General features: G+C 41.1%; 2 protein-coding genes across 2 annotated transcripts in view; one reads left to right on the top strand and one right to left on the bottom strand.

The window, feature by feature from the left end:
* POLR1A (RNA polymerase I subunit A) overlaps positions 1-14,229 on the bottom strand; it is a 70,509-nt gene extending 56,280 nt beyond the window's left edge. The window contains exons 1-7 of the mRNA XM_059405678.1: positions 14,049-14,229; positions 11,617-11,821; positions 9,809-9,958; positions 7,481-7,588; positions 6,455-6,540; positions 6,243-6,346; positions 705-791 (exon numbers count right to left, since the gene is read on the bottom strand). Coding sequence (XP_059261661.1) covers positions 705-791; positions 6,243-6,346; positions 6,455-6,540; positions 7,481-7,588; positions 9,809-9,958; positions 11,617-11,821; positions 14,049-14,125 — 817 coding nt within the window. The 5' untranslated portion in view covers positions 14,126-14,229. The remainder of the gene's footprint in view (positions 1-704; positions 792-6,242; positions 6,347-6,454; positions 6,541-7,480; positions 7,589-9,808; positions 9,959-11,616; positions 11,822-14,048) is intronic.
* Positions 14,230-14,570: 341 nt separating this feature from the next.
* Positions 14,571-18,513, top strand: part of PTCD3 (pentatricopeptide repeat domain 3) — a 34,917-nt gene continuing 30,974 nt past the window's right edge. Inside the window, exons 1-3 of the mRNA XM_059405674.1 lie at positions 14,571-14,687; positions 16,617-16,669; positions 16,823-16,859. Coding sequence (XP_059261657.1) covers positions 14,584-14,687; positions 16,617-16,669; positions 16,823-16,859 — 194 coding nt within the window. The 5' untranslated portion in view covers positions 14,571-14,583. The remainder of the gene's footprint in view (positions 14,688-16,616; positions 16,670-16,822; positions 16,860-18,513) is intronic.

Raw genomic sequence — 18,513 nt, 5'->3', positions numbered from 1 at the left:
GGCATCATTTTTGTGGATCAAAGCTGTATTTTAAGTTTCCAGTGAACTTACAAGGAAGCTGCAGACAAAACGAGTGTTAGGGCCTGCGGCAGAAATGATCACACTGACTTGAGTGCTCTTTTTTCCCTGACATCATCTATCCCTTCAGCAGCACTGTCATTTTTAAGTGCCTATCATTACACAGTAGCAGCTTTCAGCGTTCTAGAAGAGCACTTTCTGAGGGTGGTGACATGGAGGCCTAAATACAGTGCCTAGCTTTTGTTAGACATGCACAAGAAATGGAAAACTTTCTTTTGTAGGAAATTAAAATGTGGGAAAATTCTAATTAAAAAAAAAAAAAGACATGTTAGAGTTCATTTTTTGAATCACAGGAGGAATTCCCTTAGAATCCTTTTCTGAAGAAGTTATTAACAGGCATTTAAAGTAAAGTCGAGTTACACTACACCTTCTAGAAATACGTTAAACTAAGCGAGGCCCACCCACAGCTGTCATTTAATAACCAGGTTCAGTTAAATAGTCGTGAAGTTCATATTCTTGCCTACTCTAGAATGTGTCGATGACAATGTACCTGAAGCCAGCCCCAAACCTATGAACGGAATACAGTAGAAATCTATAATTATCACAATTCTGAAAACACAGAAATAATAAGGCAGGATAAAAGAGCCCAGAGACTCATTTCGATTTCTTTCAGGTTGGTACAGCACCTTCATTCTTCCAAAGGGCGGTAAGATGTTCTTGGGCGCTGGTGGGTGTCAGGTACCCTCGTTTTCCCATCTGAGCTTCCTCAATTCCTAGAACCGGGACGGGGGATCAAAGCACAATAAATCAATAACAGGCACTCCTTCTGTAATGGGATTTATCAATGCTTTCTCCCCGCCCTGCCAAGCCTGCAATTTGACCACAAAAATCAATCTCCAGGACAGCTTCTTCTCAGCTCTGGATTTTTTTCCCCCTTAACCTAATTTCTAAAGTAATGGAAAGAGTATAACTATTGCATAAAACCAAGAGAACAGAAGAAAAATAAATCACACATTAGCACTACTACATACTTTGTTCCAGTCTTCTAGTTTCTATGATATCTAAGGTAACTGTAATCTTTTTCAATTATTGTTTTTTTATTTTAGGGAGAGTGAGAGTGCATGCGTGCACAGGAGAGGAGGAGGCGGAGAGGGTGAGAGAAAGAATTCCAAGCAGACTCCCTGCTGAGTGTGGAGCCTGCTGCGGGGCTCGATCTCACGACCGGGAGATCACTACCTGAGCTGAAACCAAGAGTGTGATGCTTAACTGAATGAGCCACCCAGGCGCCCCTAAGATAGCTGTAATCTTAAGTGTGGGTTTATTCTGTACACTGCTTTGCTCGTTTAGTGTCCTCTTGTGAGCATTTCTGTATGTAGTCACGTAACATTTTTAGTGACTGCATGATATTCCACCAAGAGGATGTTTCCTACTGAGCTGACCATACTCTTACAACTGGACACAGGGAAGATCCCAATTTTCTTACTGTTGTAAGTTATGCTATGATTAAAAAAAAACACACAACTTTATGCACCTGACAGTGTCTCACACACAGCAGGTAACAAAGTCACTGGCTCAAATATACCCATTCAAAACATTGTACAAGAATTTATACTTACAAACCCTACTCTTTTTACTTATTTATTTGAGAGAGAGAGGAAGAAAGCACAAGTAGGGCAGGCAGGCAGGCAAAGGGAGAGGGAGAGGCAGACTCCCCACTGAGCAGGGAGCCCAATGTGGGGTTTGACCCCAGGACCCTGAGGTCATGACCTGAGTCAAAGGCAGACGCTTAACCAACTGAGCCACCAGGCACCCCAAATTCCACTCTTTTGCCTTTTTCTACACTTATAAAAATCCAGCTTCGAATTCCACCTCCCATTCTCCAATTAAGTTTACCATCTACAAAGGATGTGTCCTCACAAGATTTAAGGGAATACGAAACTTGGATAATTAAAAGATATACCCAAATTTAACTAGTCTCTACTGATAGGTGTTAAGTCATTTCCCATTTTAAGCTATTTAAATAATACTGTCATGTGGGTATGTCTAACTCTCAAAATAGTCACAAAGGTGGAATAGCTAGGTCAAAGAGTCTACACATTTAAAATTTTGGTTCCTACAAAAGCAAAGTATTTCAATCAGTTAATGCAATTCAAGGAAGTATGGGTAAGCAATGAAGAGAGGCTCTGACCTTCAGGGATAACCACAGCATTAGAAAGCTATGTATCTTCGGTGGGAAAACACAGATTCCATTAAGCTAAACACAACAATTTGTGGGCTTTTCTGAAAATGGCAATCTGAACTTCCTCTCCTACTCAAATAGGTTTGAAGGGCTGAGGAAGATCAGTTGACTCTGTCAATACTCCCCAGCTCCTGTCCCAGTAGCTCCCAGTACATGAAATGCCCTGCTGCAGTTTCCTCACTGTGAAGGCAGAGTGGGGTTGTTCAATCACAGGGCTACAGAATCAGAGGAAGCCTGCACGGCGCCCTCCTGAAAAAGACACTTGTACAACCAGCGAAAATGGATTCTGCCTGGGTAGGCTTTCAGAACACTGCTGACGTGGGTTTCACTCAGCTTCATGAGCTGCTATGTGACAAAGGGGCTGATCGGGAGGTCAGAGAACTTGGGGAAGGCTGGATCGCAGTGGAGTGTCTTGCCTCGGAGGATCCTCATTTTAAAATGCTGGGGCACCTGGGTGGCTCAGTGGGTTGAGACTCTGCCTTCACCTCAGGTCATGATCTCAGGGTCCTGGGATGTAGCACCGCATCGGATTCTCTGCTCAGCAGGGAACCTGCTTCCTCCACCCCTCTCTGCATCTGCCTCTCTGCCTACTTGTGATCTGTCATAAATAAATAAAATTTTAAAAAATAAAAAAATTTTTAAAAAAGATTTATAAAATGCTGATGCGCATTGTGGGGCCCTCAGGGCCCTCGGAAGTATTCTGCAGAATCTCACAAGCTTATGATGCTCCCTGTGGGATCACTGGCCTGCACCAACCGCAGAGGCACAGGCCTCGATGCTTGGCTCCCTTTAGCCAGGAACACAGCCTGACCCTTGTTCAGAACATATCACCTGCTGCCTAGAGTTACTGACCTGGGTCATCTGTGGCCTCTTCTGACAGCAGAGGCCACGTGGTCTCCACCCTGGTACTCTGCTTGGTCACAGGCACCGTTGTTGGCACAAGGCTGAGTGCCCACCAAGTAAATGTTTGCTAAATACTAAAATCCCAATCCTGGAACCACTGGAGACCACCGTCACTTTATTCCTAATGTGCAGAATTTTGGGTGGCACTGTCATACACTCATAGCCACAGTGAAAGGTTACTCCAGAAGAACACATTTGGCAAAGGCACTGGAAGGCTACTTAACTGCTAGACATTTACTCCAAAGAAACAGTTATCTTTTAGAATTCTGACCATCTTTGCTCTCCATCATGAACATTTTCTAAGACACACTAAGGGCTAAGGCAGCAATTCCCAACCTTTAATTGTTTTATGGGCTATTTATAGGTAAGTGTATGAAAACTCCACCTTTGTGGCTGACTGTTAACCATTAAACAAAATTAAACAGGCTTTTTAAAAAACGGGATTAGATCCCAGAGCATAGAAAGGACATCACTGGAAAATCCGGAGAAATTCAAATAAAGCCTGTAGTTCATTTAATGGTAGTGTACTAATTTCTTAACTTTCTTAACATGGTGGACATGTATATCGTGGTGACGAGTGTGCATGGGAACTCTCTGTACTATCTTCGCCACTCTTCTGCAAGCCTCAAATTAGTCTAAAATAAAAGGTCTGACCCAGACCTTTAATAAACTTTCAATAAGTATTTCAGAGTTATGTGAAAAAAATAAAAAATAAAAGGTCTGAATATCTGTGTCCCCTCAAGTTTCATGTGTTAAAATCCTACCCTCCCCCCATAGGATGGTACTGGAAGTGGGACTTATGAGAGGTGATAAGATCATGAGAGCAGAACACTCGTGACCAGGACTGGCGCCCTTATAAAATGACCCCGAAAGCTCCCTTGCGCCTTTCTGCCATGTGAAGCTACAGGGAGAAGACAGCTGATGGTGAGGAATCAGGCCTTCACAGGACACCAGACTTGCCAGCACCAAAATCTTGGTCTTCCTAGCTTCGAGAACCGTGAAAAATAAACGCGTATTGTTTAGATGTCACTCATTCTGTGATTTTTTTTTTATGGCAGCCCAAAAGGACTGAGATAGTTATCTATTCCAAGCCTTGCCAGAGTCCTCAATGTAAAAGATTTATGCATTGCTAGGAAGAGATCTTATTTCCCTGCCTCGACCATGTTCTTGAGCTCTGGAATAAGGTTTAGTAACAACATGCAGTGCTCGCTTCGGCAGCACATATACTAAAATAGTAACAACATGCAATGGACTTTCGCTCATGAAATCTTCCCAACTCTGGGCAAGAAGTTTGGATATCACCACTCGATGGAGTTGAAAACAAAACTCCAGTGACCTTCTCTAAGCCACTAATGGCAGAGTGAGGGGTCAGTCCCAGGTCATGCTCCCCCCCACCAGCACACTGACTGCATCACACAAAATCAACAGTTAACATCTATGGACCACATACTATACTCAGCAGGCACTGATCTCAATACTTAATATGGACTATCTAACCTCATCTTCACCACTTCACAAGAAAAAACAAAAACCATATTTAAACAACCCTATAGTTACAAAAATTTAAAAAGAAGACATACAGACAGATGGCTAACAAACACATGAAAAGACGCTTAACATCACAGATCATCAAGGGAATGCAAATCAAAACCACAATGAGATATCACCTTACAGCTGTCAGGATGACTAGAATCAAAAAGACAAGAAATAACAAGTGTTGGCAAGGATGTGAAGGAGAAAAACCCCTTGTACACCGTTGGCAGGAATGTAGCTTATTATAGTCACTGTGGTAAAAAGCATGGAGGTTCCTTAAAAAATTAAAAATAAAAATACCATATAACCCAGTAATTCCACTATTGGGTATTTAGCCAAAGAACAGGAAAACACTAACTTGAAAAGACACACACTCTTATGTTTATTACATCATTATTTATAATAGCCAAGATGGGAAAGCAACCTACGTGTCCATTAACAGATGAACGGGTAAGGGAGATACGGTGAATATATATACAACAGAATATTATGCGGCCATAAAAGGGATGAGATCAAGCCACTTGCAATACCATGGATGCACCATGATGCATAGTGAAATAAGTCAAACTGAAAAGACAAATACCATATGATGCCCTTCATAAGTGGAACCAAAAAAAAAAAAAAAAAAAAAAGAACAAACAAAAAGTATAATCAGAACTATAAATTATAAATACAGAGAACAAACTGATGGTTGCCAGAGGAGAGAAGAAGTGGGGATTGAGCAAAATGGGTGAAGGAGATACAGGCTTCTAGCCATGGAATGAGTAAGTCACAGGAATAAAAAAATATAAAAATATTATATAAAATATAATATAAAAATATAATATTTTTAATATAAAAACTAAAATAGGAATATGGTTGAGGATACTGTGATAGTGTTGTATGGTAATAGATGGTAGCTATACTGTGGTGAGCACAGCACACAGTGTATAAACTTATCAAAGCACTGTATCTTACACCTGAAACTAATGTAACACTGTGTGTCAAATAAAAAAATTTTTTAAATAAATAAAAAATTTAAAAATAAAAGTACTAAGTCTCTCAAATTTTTTCCCAAGAACCCTATTGGTAGAGCACAGCTGAACAGGGGACACTCTACTCCAGGGATCTGAGTGGACAGCAAGGAGCAGCCTGTGGGAGGCACTGACATTCTTTGTATACTCAGTTTTCCTTTAAAACTCACCTGCATTTTACATTTTGCTTCAAAATAAGCCCACACTTATTTGACAATAAAATGGTTCTAAGTATTTACCAAGTAGATTTCTTAACCTCTTCCTCAAGAATCTTCTAGAAAGATGACTACCTGAGGAAGATGCACTTTATTCAACTCATGGGTCACTGCCTCATAATGTAGCTCAGCCTGTCAGTTCTATATGAGAGGCCAGGGCTGGCACTCACTAGGGTCCTCTCCAACCATCTGAGGCTTGGAGCCCACCCCACTGCTGGCCCACCACAAACACAAAGGTGAGAAATATGATAACAACCAGGTATTCCCCAGATTCCAAACACATCTGTTGGTCACGGACCTCCCAGGGCCCAGCCTGCTTACCCAGGGACTCTGTGTCCTTCTGGCCAGCCTTCTTGTGCACCATGGCTGGGTATGTGACTGTCAGCTTGCTGTTGTGCTCCTTTCGGACAACTGACCGCCCGGTCCTGTATGTGAGAACAATTGTGACTCAGGAGAGAAAAACCTCAACAAGACATCGAGTAACTGGCCAGAGGCTTCTGGGAAAAGGGAAAGGTAAGAGCCCGGTCACTCACTTGCAGTGGGGACACCGCTTAGCAGTCATATGTGCCTTCCAGAAGTAAGCAATGAGTTTGCTCCTGCTCTCACAAACATTTTTCACCTGTTGAAAAAGGGCAAAGAACTTGTGGTACAATCTGAAGAACCCTGGGGTACACATTCACTTTACAGTTTTTACCTTTTTAAAAAAAGACAAAGAAAGCCATCCTCTTTCTTAAACAACATTCCCCACAGACCCCCATACAGCCAAACTCTGCCAATTACTGAGTGACTTCTTTGAGCCTTAACTTTCCTCAAGAGAATGAGATTAACTACCTCATGAAGCTCCTCCTAAGAGTTCATGAATGCAGTGGGGGAACTTGGAATACAGTGAAGTCCTCTAGAAATGCTAGTTAATTTAAAACAAACTTCTCTGTACGCAGCTAGCATACCCTCCCTGCTGCCTCCCTTGGATGGCCCTCAAGGTCCTAACAAAGGCACATCCACATTTAAGCTACACAAATGGGTCTGAGCCTCGCTGCAAAGGAAACCTTCCTGGGAGATTCTGTAACTTCCACTGGACTCTACCCCAGACCAATGAAATCAGAATCTTGGGTGTGGAACTTGGGCATAAGGTGAATTGACTTTAAGACGGTACCTGAAAGAGGAGTACAGGCTGATGAGTATGCCATTTGTTCATCCACTGAAAAACACTTACACATGTGCTGCGGGGGAGGTGAGGAGGTGGCAATGGTTTACAGGGGAGGAAAAAGAAGAAAAGGACGCGGACACCACTCTTAGTGTCCACCATAACCTTGCTGGACACCGGACCTACACCACCTGACTTCATTGAATCCTCTCATCAGACCTGCGGGTGCGTTAAAGCAGAGGACACAGAGGCTCAGGGACAGCAGGTAATTTATGAAGTCACAGGCCTTTAAGAGGCAGAACCCAGGTCTGCCTTGGGGCAGCTGAGGGCACACACAAATGACAACGTACAGGATCTGTGATAATTGTGCTAAAAACCAAGTGTTAGAGAAAAAGAGAAAGACAGGATAACTCACATGAGCACCATGGGATCCCAACATATTGTTCTGTACGATTTTGGCCGTGTACTGTTCCAACTCTTCCTGAATTTCGAAAGCAGTAGGATCAGCATTTTCTTCTAGAAACTGAGAAACAAAGAGAAAAACAATACTACTGGAGTAAAGCAAGTGTACGACTGCTAGCACCACAGGGGCCAGACTCTCCCAGGGTGGGAGGGTTTAGTTCAAGGGAAGAGAAGGAAATTCCACACTGGGCTGCATTTTTAAAACAGTGAAGCAACACTGCTGTTAAAAATATATATATATATATTTATCAAAAATATCTTGCTTCTGCCAATGGTGAGCAAAGTTATTCAGACCAAACCTAAAGCTGTCAAGAACCAAGATAAGCTGCAATACTAAAAAATACTTTAAAGCTCCGAAGAGCTGACAGGACAGTGAGGAAGAGGCAGATGGAACTGAAGGGGAGCCAAGAAGCTAGGAGGTCAAACCCCATGGGGGTCATGTTTGCTCTGATGCAGGGCTGCGGCATGGTGGGGCTCCAGGGTGGCCCATAGTGTAGTTATGCTCCCCTGCAGAAGGCACTGCCAGACTTCTGATCCTCTCTGGAGGTCGGCAGTATCATCCTAGGCCTCGTGTTACTCCCACTGAGAACTAAGTATTCCTAAGTAAGATTAAAAAACATTGGTCAAAAATAAATACACAAGGACAGGGGAAAGAGACAGGGTTTCTTGGGATTTGGACACTATCTTGACAATGAAGGTGACTATATGGGTGATGGTTACTTTGTAACTATTTCCTAGACTATAGGATTAATGTGCTTCTGTGTATACTTTATAAAAAAAAAAAATGTTAAGGTAGTAAGCATCATGAATCTTATGTCAACAAATCTGAAAGTTTCCATGAAATGGACTAGAAAAATACCTAGAAAAATAAAATTTACTCTGAGTAAAGCTTTAAGAAGATCCTTCTCTCTCTCTCTCCCCCCTTGGGCAAATTTGACTTTGAGCTCATTTTCTGGCTCTGTTCCCCGGGAACCACATATGCTTATGTGTACGTACCAAACTTCTAATTCCAGTCCAACACCATAGAATTAATTCTGGATCTTTTCTCTTCCACGTTTTTGTAACTCCCTTCTCTAATAGTGTGAAATCTGGCTTGCCTCTCCTTAAAATTAAGACTTATTGGATCAGTCCCCTCCCTGTATGTAACCTCCCTCCCATCACTGCTACCTCTCCCATGCATGGCTCCCTCTCACTCGACTTGGGCACCCACCTGCTATGCTGAGCTCTTATCCCTAAGTGAACAGTTTCCTCATCTTATGTGAGCTCTGACATTCATGCTGGGCTGCCCACACATGCAGGGATGTTCTCCTCTTGCTTGGGCTCTGACAACCCACCTAAGGCTACACCTCTGTGTAGAATCCTATTGGCTGTGTCCACCTATGTCTTTTATAATACTAAATTACTCAGGAAAGGGATATTGAAAGGAAAGGTGAAAGGTTCCCCTTGTGACAAGAAATAAGACAAGGATGCCCACTATCTCTTCAACAGAATACTATAGATCCTAGCCACCAAAATAAGGTATGAAAAAGAAACAGAACATATAAGGATTGGAAAGAAACAAAACTGCTATTAGTCACAGATGATAAAATGGTGTTGAAAATCAAAAAGAATCCATAGGTAAAGCATTTGAATTAATGATATGCTTGCTATGTTGTTTTGGACAAAAATCAATACACAAAAATCACTCCTATTTTGATCTACAAACAGAAAATGGATTTTACATAAGACACTTAACACTAGCACCAGAAAATCTGAAGGAATTTTGTATTGCAAAGAGAAAAATGTCTCTGTGATAGATTTGGTGGTCCCCATCTTATCCACGTAACCACACTCTTAGCATTACCAATAATAAAACCAGCTGGCAGCCTGGGCCTCCTGAAATGACACCAAACAGTGTAGCTCACATGGTATAGGCTACATTCTTACGAAAACATGAATCTAGTGAGGGAATAGTCCGACAAATCCTGAAGAAGTGAGAAGTCCTACAAGACAACTGGCTTTGAGTCTTCAAAAAAGTCATTACCATGAAAAACAATTTTCTGCATTAAAAAAGACCAAAGAAATGTAACAAACCAAAGCAATGCATAAGCCTCCACTGGCTCCTACATCCAGAAAAAAAAAAAAACTCAATGATAGGTAAAATGGTATTTCAGTGTTGTTTTTGTTAACATTTCTTTAATTTCTCTTATGGCTTCGTGTTTTCATACTGAGCTATTGGTACATAGTTGTAAGACATAAAGATCAAGCATTCTGGTTTCCATGCTAATCAGCACCCACCTACCCTGTTCAGAATTCTCTCAAGCTCATAGACTGCCTGTAGGGCACCCACTTCCAGAACTCGCAGCTGGCACACTAAGAGGTGAATCACAGCACGGGGGCAGGTCAGCATGTGACAGTTTAAACAGGAGCCTCGGAGCAGCAGGTAGAGTTTCTGAAGAGAGGGGGAAAAAAGCAAGATCATTAGAAAGAGACAGAATAATCAAGGTAATTTTCAATGTATTTAAGATTTTTGTTTTTATGTAGCCAGTTTATTCCTTTGAGAATTCCACTTCCAGGGTACCTGGGTAGCTCATCAGTTAAAGGTCCAACACTTGATTTTGGCTTAGGTCATGATCTCAGGGTCATGGGATCCAGCCCCATGTAGGCCTCTATGCTCAGCGGGGAGCCTGCTCAAGATTTTCTTCCCCTCTCTTGGCTCACATGCGGGCACACACTCTCTAAATAAATAAAATCTTAAAAAAAAAAAATTCCATTTTCCCTGATACACCTGGAAAGGTCTCTGTGACTCTACGAACTAGATAAATATTCCTGTGTATTTCTTCTTGTTTCATTTTAATCCTTTAAAAGTTGAAATTTACTCTGGGTCTGGGGCAGGGAGCTACTTTCATTTTATTTAACTAAGTACCAGATACTAATTTTAGTATTTAAATATTTCATTTAAAATATTTAATAGTGGCACCTGGGTGGCTCAGTGGGTTAAGCCCCTGCCTTCAGCTCAGATCATGATCTCAGGGTCCTGGGATCAAGCCCCGAATTGGGCTCTCTGCTCAGTGGGGAGCCTGCTTTCCCTCCTCTCTCTGCCTGCCTCTCTGTCTACTTGTGATCTCTCTCTCTGTCAAATAAATAAATAAAATCTTTAAAAAATATAAAATAAAAAAAATAAAACAAAATATTTAATAATTAAGGGGCACCTGGCTGGCTCAGTTGGTAGAGCAAGCTACTCTTGATCTGGGGATTGTGAGTTCTAGCCCCAACTCGTTTGGTTAAATATTTGGTATGTAACTAAACACCGTATTTAAGACAATTCTTTTCTCAACATGGTTAACAGATAAATATCACAAACACCGTCATCATGGAGGTTAGGTTAAGTGACAAAAAAAAAAAGCTGAAAATACACAAATAAGACTGTAGACAGGACCCTCATTCTTAGTTCACTGTCTGCCCTTTTGGGCTTTGCTCCTCTTGGAACCAAGAAAAGCCTACAAATGCACCAGAAGAGCTCAGGGAAGAGTTGAAGAACTCCCGAGGTCCTTCTCTTGTCAGGAAGGCTTTGCCTAGATTTCTGAAGGGCATGAAGCCCCTGAAATCTAAGATGTAGGGGATGAATTCCAGTGCTTTTTTCCTATGTGAACAGAACCAAGCTGTGGCTCTTCTCAACTGGAATCAAATGGAAATTCATTCAGTTAGGTCTATAGGCCAAGTTGAATTTATTGGATTTGGCTCCTCCAGATCTTATTTTATTTTAAAGATTTTATTTATTTATTGGACACAGAGTGAGACAGCGAGAGAGGGAACACAAGCAGCGGGAGTGGGAGAGGGAAAAGCAGGCTCCCTGCCCAGCAGGGAGACCGATGTGGGGCTTTATCCCAGCACCCTGGCATCATGACCTGAACCAATGGCAGACACTTAATGACTGAGCCACCCAGGTGCCCCTGCTCAAGATTTTAAAGCTCACAGTAGAGAGCACTTTAACTCCGTGCCTAGAGCTAACTTCCTTGGACAACTGTAGTGAGGCCAGGGGTGGCACTCACAAAACCCACCAGCAGTCCCAAGATCCCACACATACAGACAGCCCAGGCCAGAACGTACATCGAAGAGGAGAGGGTTGTACACCGTGAGTGGAAGGTCAATGTGGCCCAGGTGGCCAGAGCAGTTGTTGAAGTCCTGTACGCAGGTGGAGCACACCTCTTTGGAATCTGCAGGGCCCAAAGCTAAATCGTACAGGCCATTCACCGATGGGTTCCCCAGGCTGTCCAGGTAACGAGGGTTCGTAATGGACTTAACACTTAATTTCCTAAGGAGGTGAAAGAAAAATCAAGGGGAAACTAGGTTACCCAAATTCTCGGATGTTTCTTCTCAGGTGCTTCGGAGTTAAATGATGATTTCATGTTAGTTTCCTCAGACATGCTGACAATTGAGCCTGTAGCATCTGTGTATGACTTGCTCACCCCTGCAGCTCAACACTTAGCAGAGTCTGCATACAATAGCTGCTGGAATAATACGTGGTTAACAAATACGAGTGGTAAAATATTTAAATACAGGTTTAGTGCAAATCTTGCACTGAGTACAATGGAGACTATTTATAGTCAAGCACCTACACAGGTTACATGCTTTACAAGCAGCATTTAGTCTGACTTCAACCCTCCAAGAGGCCATCACTATATGCATTTTTCTGAGGAGGATACTGGGGGTCAGAACAGTTAAGCGATTTAATCCAGGTAACACAGCCAAGATTACAGGGAGGACAGAGGCAGGATATGGACCATACTTAAATTCAAAACCCACATAGTTCAATAAAGAAAAAATAACCCAATAATCCCTACATGCAGAAACAGTAAACTGACGTTAAACACAAATATGCAAAACTTTGAGAAGAGTAACCTGTTTCACTAAAAGCTTCATTACAGTATCTTACGTTTGGTTTAAAGGGGGCTCCCATAGGACCTAACTACCGAAGTATATTCATGCCAAATTTGCTTTTTAAGTTTTTGTGGGGTTTTTTTTTTTGTTTGTTTTTGTTTTTTTACTTTGGAAATAAAGACAGTTATCCAAATCTCACAACCTAGAAAAAAAAAAAAAACACTTTTAACATTCATAGACATAGCTCTATGGATATATTTTTAGAAAGATAACTGGGATCATTTGGTATTTTTAGCATTGCATTTGTCTATTTTCATTTAGCAGTAAATGAGTGTTTTTATGTTCTAAAGTTCTTTGGAAACATAATTCTTAAGAATTATAAAATCTTTCATTATGTGGCAATTAAGAATTCATTTAACCAAACTCTATTTTAAATGAGCTTATGAATCCTATCTGCATAAGGATTTTGCACTGGATACTTCAAACCTGACTATGTCCTAAAAATATAATTATTTTCTCAGTGGAGTGGAATCCCTGAATTAAAGGGTGCAAAATGTTTTAAAACTCCTAATATATTCTGCAACCTTGCAGTCTAGAAAAAGTGGGCTAATAGTAGATTGCCTGTCTTTATTAGCACTGATTCTTAGCACTTACAAATCTTTCAGGGGCTCCTAGCTGGCAGGTGACTCCTGATCTCAGGGTCCTGAGTTCAAGCCGCATATTGGGCATGGAGCCTACTTAAAAAAAAAAAATCTTTCCAAATTTCAGGTGGAAAAATGCTACTCCACTATCACTTTAATTTTTTATTGTAATTATTTCAAGTTGTTTTAGTCCTTTACTTATTTCGAATTGAAATCTCAATGTTTTCGTTACTGTACTACATGTACCCCACACACATAAGGACATTAATCTTTTACTATAACGGTGTCAAATACTTTTCCCAGTTTATGATTTGGCTTTTGTTATTTTTCACATTGAAGTTTTAAAAATTATTTAACAGCTTCGTTGAGATATAACTCACTACACAATTCATCTTTTTCAAGTGCACAATGATTTTTAGCCTATCTAGAGTTGTACAATTATCACCAGTGTAGTAAGAGTATTTTCATCCCCACTAAGAGAAACGCTGTACCTATTAGATGTCACTCTTTTTGTCACAGAAATAAAAGAACTTGCAAACAGTTAAGGTCCCGCAAATAAACAGAGTTCCGAGGGTGTGGTCAAGACCGCCAAACGTTACGGTGATCAAAATGAGGATTTAAGAGAGTCCCCTTGATTTACTAACTAAGCAAAGAATATAAAGGGTCCTAGCAAAGAGAAGTTGTCGCTTTCAATGAGTCTTGAAGGATAACCATTTTGATTATGTGTTTAATGAACCACCTCAAGGACGAAGCCACTCCACAGACGCTGGTTAATTACCAAAGAAACTGATGGACGCTAATTTGCAACTTGGTTGCCAGCGCAAACTCTAATCTAGACCACCGAGGTTCTAGGCAGTCCACGCCAAACCAAGACGTGTCTGGAACTACGGATCCCAAAAGGCCACGCGCCGGACAACCACTAACTCAGAGGATAAACTGAGCGCAAGACCTTTTGGGAACTGTAGTTTACAGTGCCGACCGCAACATGCAGGCTCGGCATGCTTCCCACCAACTCCTTACTTGAGTTCTTCCGCCGAATACATCCCGAAGGAAATGCCCTGCAGCCTCCGCCAGGGCATGTTCTTTGAGCCCAACATCTTCCAGGTGATTTTCGAGTTCTGACACCCAGAAAGAGATTCCAATCAACACCGGCAACTTAACTCAGCTTGAAGTCCGCAGCCACCATGTGATTTAAAATGCGCTTGCGCGCGAGAAAAGCTCGCTGGTTTGAGATTTACGTGGACGAGACCACTTTCACTGTAGGGGGGGAAGTAATTTGACGACTTTCGATCTCCCTCTTATCTTGAAAATATCGAAGACATATAAACCGCTGAAATAATAGTTCCGGAAAATTTCTTCGAGGCAGACGGGGTGTTTTGAGTCTTTAACTTCCGTAACAAAGTCTTTCAAACCATGAGCTTTTTTAACCTTCTAATTCTTGACCGCTTTTGTCTTGTTCTGTCTCAGCCAATAGCCGAACTATTCCCCGCCCCCTCTTGGTGATCCTGAAGGTTCAGGTCACGTTTTCCCAGCATGCAACGCGAAGAAGCCAAAGATGGCGGCGGTCGCGGCGAGGCGGTGGCTGCGCTTCCGCTGCAAGGTTTGTCTGACCCTCACGGGTCAGCGGGCAGGTCCGTGTGGACAGGCCCCTAATTGTAGGTAAGACACGCATGGAGAACCCAAGAGAAAGACCCCTTAGGCAACCTCGTCCGTAGTGTGGGGAGGACGAGAGCTGGGGAGCTAGGTACAATGGAGTGAGACGCGCATGTGCAATTTCGCGGCCGCGTGCTTAACTCGACACGCGGAGCTGGAGTCCTGGGAAAAGGGCTTGAAACTCGTTTGTTAGGACATTACTTACTGGGTGGCTGGTTAATCCTAGAATTAAGAACTGTCGGCAATATGGGATCCTGCTCTCGTGGAACTTAAGTTTTAGTGGATGTGGCTGCTAGCAACCCCGTCCCAAGTTTTTAAAAATAGAAAAGTATGCGTCTTTACTCATCTTTATCAAACGGGGAACTCTGAAGATTTTCCCAAATTAAGGGCAGTTTATGAGGGCCAGTGTGTGCTGGATATTTTCGGGATGGTGGGCCAAAGAAATTATCCAGGTCACAAAAACAAGGAAGTGTAAATGATTGGAGCACAGCCTTTGGATTGCTGTGATTGTCACACCTGAGAGTATGTATTACTTAATTTTTTCACTAATTACAAACAGTGGTGGTGTGGAAGTAGTGTCAGTAGTTTGTAATGAAAAGTTGGGGGGTGCCTGGGTGGCTCAGTGGGTTAAAGCCTCTGCCTTTGGCTCAGGTCATGATTCCGGGGTCCTGGAATGGAGCCCCACATCGGGCTCTCTACTCAGCGGGGAGACTGCTTCCTTTCCTCTCTCTGCCTGCCTCTCTGCCTACTTGTGATCTCTCTCTGTCAAATAAATAAATAAAAATCTTTAAGAAAAATAATAAAAGTTGGGAAAACCCCAATTTTGGATTCGACGTTTGCCAATTTTTTAGTTGGTTAATAGATTTTCTTTTTTGTAGACTGCAGCTTATAATGTCCAAAAAATGGTGAGGAGTAAGTGAGCTGTGTAGCTTGAGGTATAGTCTTATATGCGATACTTGCATGCAACTTATCAAAAAAGGAGAAAGTGCTTCACCTGATACTCTAGAAGCCTTAATGCTGCTGTCTGTCCTGGTCCTTTTCCTGGTAGTGCCATTGTTGACATTTTTCTACTCATTTCCTTTGCCCTACACAGCAAGCATCTCTCCCACTGCATTTATCCACAAGACAGCAGTGGTCATATCCTAATGTCAGGAGAGACAAATAGCGTGATTTGAAAGAGTTGATCCCCTCTCCAAAGTTGATCCTTAGCAGTAAACTATCGTTTTAAAATGATGCCTGAGACCAGATGCCAATAGAGGAAGTGAATTTTATATCTAATCACGTTCTGGCAGTTTTAGCAATGGTACCAATGCTGTGTAGGAAGGGAATAGGTAAAATAATAATGCACATGACTATGTGCTATTTTGATTGTATTTCTTAGTGTTATCAGAACATTTTAAAACTCAGTCATGGGTCAGTGACTCTATTTTGGATAAAAATATCAGTTTCAAGTTTAAATTAGCACATACATATTTGGCAAATTACTGATTGTTGAGTGACGTGGGATGAAAGTCTGATGATCTTAGCTTAATAATTTATCATAATTGCTTATCATCATTAGGGTGTTACTCATATAAAATCAGGAGCTCATTAAATTATCTCTCTTGACCTCAGTCAAGATTAACAAAGTTGAAAGTCCCTTATGTTTCAAATCTGCTTCTTCAGGTGGTTCAAGTGATATTGACATTTTTCCCTGATTTTATTTACCGAGATTGTCTGACTAAAAAATATTGACCATATTGTGTCCTTACCTTGTGTCTGTTTTGTAATGGTTTTGAACTTGCCGTCAGGCCATGTCTTCTCAGTGTACACTGACATGAATCATTCAGTTATTTTGATCCATGACAATTGGGAAATTTGGTTCAAATCCACATAGGTGAAGGTGAGATGGAAACTTCATTAATGAGTACACTTCAGGGATTTTATTTCTTGCAGATTTTATTCTGGAAGTGCAACTGTCCCAAAGGTTGAACGAGCTAATGTAACAGGTATGTAAAAATATATTGAAATGATTTCATTTTTGTGTTAACACGTTGCACTTATTTGTAATAGTAGTATTGGGAAACTCATTTACTTTTGTTTATTTTTAAATTAAGAGATTATTGGGAAACTCATTTACTTTTGTTTATTTTTAAATTAAGGGATTGAAGAAGTGGTCATTCCAAGAAAGAAAACTTGGTGAGTATTCTATGTTCATTCAAGTGATTGAGGGCAAAACATTTGTAGGTAAGGAACCAATGACATGAAGAACGATAGAGAGCATTCCTCGGGACAAAACAGTGTGGGAGAAAAACTTGGGAGTTGAAATGAACATAAAGAAGAAGGTGGAGAGTAGTGAGTGAATGGGGCCCTGAGATTTACATAAGGGTTAAGAGATCTTCTGAACTAAGTTTGGGTTAATGTTAAGTAATGGTTAATTGTGAACATCATTATTAGAATAACTTTTTTTTTCCATTTAAGAAAGTTCTTAGAAGGTTGGCAGACCAGACAGAAGTTCTGTCTTTAGTCTTTAATGAAGTAAAATAAAATAGTGTGGACAGAGTTTAGCCTTTTTTAATCTAACTAGGTAGACCTTTGAATAAATTGCCTTATTCAGCATTTGTTGAATATGTGAGAACTGAATCTTTTTCCCATAGAATTCTTATAGTAATGATTTTGAATGCGTTTTATGACCCTAAAAAGCCAGGTCTTCTCCAAGTAGGACTTGAAGACTCAATCTATTTAAAAAAAGAAAATACCTTTTTAAGTTATAGAAGTCATTGACTGTTGTGGGTGGGTGGGCTAAGTGCAAGAAGGAAATAAAATTACCAACAATCCCTCTATTCAGAGACTGTTTACTTAATCTGTCTGTCCCATAGTAAAATGTGGATAATGATTGCACCAGGCCTAAAGGAATAAAGGAGCATTTGAATAGCACCTTCCACATAGTCAGCTCTCAAAGGAGCACTCTTTTTAAAGTTCTGGGATATAATTTTTTTATATAAGTCACAGTTGATCCTTGGATAACAGGGATTTGAACTGTGTGGGTCCATTATGGTTTTCCATAAATACGGTATAATATTCTTACGGTTGTCTTAAAAAATTTTTTTCTGCCTAACTTTGTTATAAGAATACACTGTGTAGGGCACCTAGGTGGCTCAGTTGATTAAGCAACTGCCTTCAGCTCAGGTCATGATCCTGGGGTCGAGTCCCATATCTGGCTCCCAGCTCCATGGGGAGTCTGCTTCTCCTTCTGACCTTCTTCTCTCTCACTGTCTTTCTCTCAAATAAATAAAAAAATCTCGGGAGGGGGAAAGGCATACCTTGTGTAATGCACTTAGTATACAAAGTATGCATCAGTCAGTTGTTCATGAAGTGTGCATTAATCAATTGTTCATGTTATCAGAAAGCCTTCAGTCAATAGGCTATTAAGTTTGGGAAGAGTCAAAAATTATACATGGGTTTTTGACTCTGCAGGGGACATGAGAGTTGGTTGGCACCCCTTGTTCAAGGGTTAGCTGTATTCATTTAGTTTGGGAGAATTGATTTATATCTATGAATGAGGCACTTTCTTGTGGCATTCATGTCTAAAGCACGTTACCAACCCACTGTGCCTCTGTCCCTGAGGAAGGTACTACAGAGAAAACAAAAGGGAAAACTGGGAGGATGTGAAAGCAGAGGCTTTAACCCACTGAGCCACCCAGGCACCCCTCACGTGCATACTTTAAATCTTACATCTTAAATTTATGTAAGTACTAATCTTACACATGTGGCTGGAGGCACTCAAGATATGATAAAATTAGTAATGATTATATTACTTTAATCAAGGGGAGTTATATTGAATATGTAGACA

The sequence above is a fragment of the Mustela nigripes genome, chromosome 7, assembly GCF_022355385.1.
Source record: "Mustela nigripes isolate SB6536 chromosome 7, MUSNIG.SB6536, whole genome shotgun sequence".
Taxonomy (NCBI): Eukaryota; Metazoa; Chordata; class Mammalia; order Carnivora; family Mustelidae; genus Mustela; species Mustela nigripes.
The sequence above is the reverse complement of the archived record's forward strand: the minus strand, read 5'-3'. Positions and strand labels throughout refer to the sequence as shown.